Source organism: Halyomorpha halys, unplaced genomic scaffold (assembly GCF_000696795.3).
Source record: "Halyomorpha halys isolate HHAL.00 unplaced genomic scaffold, Hhal_1.1 Scaffold2.1, whole genome shotgun sequence".
Classification (NCBI taxonomy): Eukaryota; Metazoa; Arthropoda; class Insecta; order Hemiptera; family Pentatomidae; genus Halyomorpha; species Halyomorpha halys.
In genome coordinates, this window is record NW_027111560.1 from 538,049 (window position 1) to 542,956 (window position 4,908).

The 4,908-nt window shown below is 27.4% G+C and overlaps 1 protein-coding gene across 4 annotated transcripts in view; it reads left to right on the forward strand.

The window, feature by feature from the left end:
• The first annotated feature begins 370 nt into the window (after positions 1-370).
• LOC106682152 (solute carrier family 25 member 35) overlaps positions 371-4,908 on the forward strand; it is a 15,228-nt gene continuing 10,690 nt past the window's right edge. The window contains exons 1-2 of one of the 4 annotated variants that reach the window (XM_024360427.2): positions 371-482; positions 2,978-3,486. In XM_024360427.2, the coding sequence (XP_024216195.1) occupies positions 3,109-3,486 (378 nt within the window). In that variant the 5' untranslated portion in view covers positions 371-482; positions 2,978-3,108. Of the gene's footprint in view, positions 483-2,505; positions 3,487-4,908 lie in introns of those variants that run through there. The other 3 variants (XM_067049598.1, XM_014422894.3, XM_024360426.2) reach the window with 3 other exon arrangements.

Consider the following 4,908-nt stretch of genomic DNA (forward strand, 5'->3'; position numbering starts at 1 on the left):
AGAATACGATCTATTTATGTTAAGGTATTAAATACTAGTTCCAACTATTTCATAATTGTTTTTTTTAACAGTGACCCAGACCATTTTCTAGTAAAATGTTTTGTTTATCTTTGAGGGTGATAAATAAATAGTGTGATGCACTCAACGCACCAGATTTTTCTATCTAGATCTAGATATAGAGGGCAGAGATGGGCAAAAATATAGTTGAAACTAAATAAAGTTGCCATGGATACGGCCCTTATTTGTGAATGAACCATTGATAAATAAATATCGTATCCATGACAATTTCAACTATTAGTTTCATTTTTGCCCAACACTGCGAAAAAGTATCTTTATGTTCTGTAACAGGTATTTGTTTGTACCTGTTACTGAAAAGTATTAGTTTTTTTTTAGCATTCCTGGTGGAAACCTTAACGTAACCTATCGTAAACGTGTTGTTACCGGTTCATATTGCTTTATTTAAAATAATAAAATTATAAATTGTGAGTGTTAGACTAATATTCTAGCAATAAAGTAAATCTTTAGTTTGTATCAACACTATCCCTAGAAAATTATAAAAATAAAAACCTACAATTGTGTAATCAATGGCAATGTCAATGTGAGCAAATAGATATACAGTTCTTTAAATCTAAAACTTTCTGTACATTGTTGCGCTAGAGCCTACTATCAACCATATTCTAAGCTCAATTGATTAATTTACTTTGTTCATATGGTTGTCTCAAATACCATCATTTTATTTTAGTTCTGGTTTGTTTGTTCAAATGGGAGTGGGTAGCTCTGTGGTAAAGCACTGTACTGCTAACTCCGAGGACTGGGGTTTGAGTCACTGAAGAAATAGAACCCCTGTGGGTGTGGGAGCCCTCTGGGGGTCCACCCACCCTCATTAAGTGGGTACCCTTAATTGGGTAAAAATCTGGCGGTTGAGCATGATTCTGACCAAATCACCTGCTTGCACAGTCGTTAGTCTAGTAACAGTATTTCTTTACGAAGTACAAACCATAACGTTTATACCTTTCTACTCAATGAATATCATGTTTTTCATTTGATTAAACAAATTCATAAAATCCATTTATAGAACTATTTGTGTCTCCCTGCTCACTAGAGTGATAGCCAATTTTAGTTTTATTACTTTATTACCTGGGACCATTACATGTATCTTAGTGAACATGAAGGTTGCTTATCATTAAAACTAAATAATGATTTCAAATCATTTTGAATTGAATAGTATTACAAATTTATAATATATACTAGCAGTTATAATGAGCTTACTAAAATAATTACATTATTTTTATTTCATTAATGAATTATATAGATTTAGAGCTTTATTCTTAATTTAAAAGAAAATCAATAAAGTAAAAAATATGATAAAATATTTAATAAATTAATGGAAATAAATCACATTCATCCTTTCCTTATCATTCTATAAGTCTGTTGAAAAAAACTTATTAATTGAATTCTACAATCGTTCAAAAATTTATACATATGTGGGACTGTTTGCAAAAACCCCACTTATCAAATAAAATTGATTAATGAGTCAGATCTGCCATCATATAGTGTGCTGCATTGTTATGTTTACGCAGCTGCTTCTTTCGGAAACACCACGGGTCGTACTGTACAAGCCTTTACAGATACAACTATTGGCCAAAAATCACATAAGTCTGAGATCTAGCACGAACTTCACTTCCTAGTGATATATTGTGCAACTAATTCTGGAAAATGAAGCAAAAAAGGGTCCCAATGAGGTGATCTCATTACTGTTACTGCATTTCATAAACAGCATCCTACACTCAGAGCTGACAGATGGTCTAGTTTTAATTAGTGGAGGTTGCCTGGGATAAAACGTTGTTCCCTATAATTCCTAATTGTCATTAAGGAACAATAGTTTAATTAATTTATAACTTTAGCCTGACAACAATATTTATATGGTATATAACTCTTAACATTACCATGCATTGGATTATTAGGTTTTTTATTGAATTTCATAAAATAAAAAAATCAAAAAAAAAATCAATACACTTTCTCTCTACATCCAAAAGAAAATATTTAGTATCACTTAATTAGATCTGACAACATTTTTGATGCCTATGTTTGGAATGGTTTTAGTCATTAGGATCATACAATAATATAATAAAATTTAACACAAACTTAATTTTGATTCAGTATTTTAATTATTCTTTAAAATAAAATAGATTTTATAAAAATTAAAATAAACATCTTCCAATTTGGCATGTTTTGAAATAAGATCAAAATCTGGCCCCAGTTCTTAAGTAATTTTTGCCATGATTATATAATTGGTTGCTACATTTAAAATATATTTAATTTTTTAAAAATAATTTTCATATTCTTGCGACATGAAAAAAGATTAGGGATGCTGATACTTATTAGAGCAATCATGGTTGAAAAAAAGAATGTATTGTGGTCTACATAATCCTCTCATTTATAAAATTAAAAAAAATATTTTTAATTTAAATAGATATTTTTAATTAGCATTTATAATAACTGAGTAGATACTAACTAATAATATTCAGTAATTACAGAATTTTGAATAATTCATTAAATGAATATCCTTTCATTTGGAAAAATTGTCTCTTAAAAAACAATGTGACATCTTAATTATAAATCATTATAAATATTGTAATGCCCAAACCAAATTAATACATAATATTATATACAATTCCATAAATCATTTATAACATTTTTAATCAATTAAATTTTATATATTCACATAAATTTTTGCATCTACTGATTTTGACCCTTGAAATAGTTAGGACTTTATCTCAAAATAAACAAGATCCTCGTCTGCCTCTATTGACACTAATATTAGAACCATTCCATGACCTTCATAGTTAGCTCTAGTTTAGAACTGGTTACTGGTTTAATGTATTTCCTGTCATAGTGTAATTATTTTTTAAAATCTGAATGCAATGGAATTTTATAAATGTTTGACTTAATTATATAGTTATACTGTAATTTTTAGGTAAATATAAACCAGCTATGACAGTATTTTTATTTGTGTTCAATGAAAGTTCAAAACATTTGCAATCATTGGTAGCAGTGATTTTCAGATAGTGTACCTCAAACACAGTTATTGTCAGGTCCAAGAGAATAATGGAATTCGGACTTGGAGCTCTTGCTGCAGTCGGAGCAACATTCTTTACAAATCCGATTGAAGTTTTAAAAACACGTTTCCAGCTACAAGGAGAACTTCAGCAAAGAGGTCAGTATGGTGTTCATTACAGAAACATTTTGCATGCCGGTTATGTGATCGTAAAGACAGAAGGCCTCCACGGCCTGCAAAAGGGCCTAGTACCTTCACTCGGTCATCAGATATTAATGAACGGAGTAAGACTTGGTGGATTCAATTATTTAGCCGAAGAGAAAAAACTTAACTTGAGAAGTAATGGTGAAATATCATTTCTGCGCACGGCTGCAATCGGAGCTGTAACTGGTGTTGTATCAGCTTATACTGGAAGTCCATTTTATCTGGTAGGTATTTTTTTGATATGAAACATCTTCATTTATGGTAAATTAAAAGTGTAGTTATATTAAATTTTATGGACAATTTATGAATAAATCCATGAGGTTTTAAATGTTACAAAATAATTATTTTTTTTAGTAATAGTAATTTGTAAAATTCATGTCATATATCATTATTTAAAAAAAAAATTAATAGATAGAAAATTCTACAAGAACAAATATTTTTAAAATAAACTATAAACAAATGTGTTACTAAAATTAACACATCTTTAAAATTAAAAAAAAAAAAAAAAAAAAGTGAATATGAAACATTTTGAATTTCTTATTATTTTTTAAATTTCCTACTGATTCATAATGTTACATCATTTTTTTTATGTACACTACCATTTAATAGTTAAAGGTCACCTCAATTTTTCAAGAAAATTGGATACATTTTGGAAGAAATAAAACAAAACTAAAATAGCTTTGCAAATGAAACTTTTATTCAACGATTGACCATAAAATAATGCAATTATAAAGAAACTTAGTAAAAAAATAAAATAAATTTTAACTAGTGCGGTGAATTCTAAAAGATTCCATATTTTATTTTTACAAAATAATCCATTTACTTTATAATGTGCTATATTCTAACTCACTTTTAATAGTTTATATATCTAAAGGCTTTTGTAAATTAATAATCTAGGACTGAAGAAATTTATTCAATAAACAATTCATTTTAATGATCAGGTGGATTCTAATGGTTTCAAAACTTTTCTTTATTCATTCTACTAAAAATTAACATAAGTCCTTTATTTTGTAATATGCCATATTTTAACTCAGTTTAGTTTATGTTAATAAAAGTAAAGGTTTTTTTATAAAATAATTATTGAGCACAGAAATCAATAAACAAATTTTATTCATTATCATTTTTTAAGTGGTAAAGTGATAGAAATTTTTATTTTTTATGTATTCAATTAAAAATTAACCCAAATCTATTACTTTGTTATATGCCTTATTTGAACTCACTTTAAATAGTTTATATACCAAAAGTTTTTTTTTATAAAATAATAGTTCAGTACTGAAATCAACAAACAAATTTTATTTAATATTTTCATAGTTTGACCTAGATAATTGACGATACTGTACAGGATCGAGAAAAAAACCTAATACCTTGGTACTTAATATGTATAAACAGGGATTACTAATAAAATAAAATAAAAAATATAGATCTTAATTGAAATGTTCAAGCACTTACGCTGTTCAGTTTTTACGCACCAGAACAGATCTAGTTATCCTAAACTTTTGACCAGCAGTCTATATCTTGTAATCAGTAGTTTAATTACTGAGATAAATAAGACATATATAATTTTAGAAGGTATAAAGATTCGATACTCTAAAATTTTATAGTAAATATTAAAAACCTCTAATTTCAATAAAATAGGTTTTTATAGT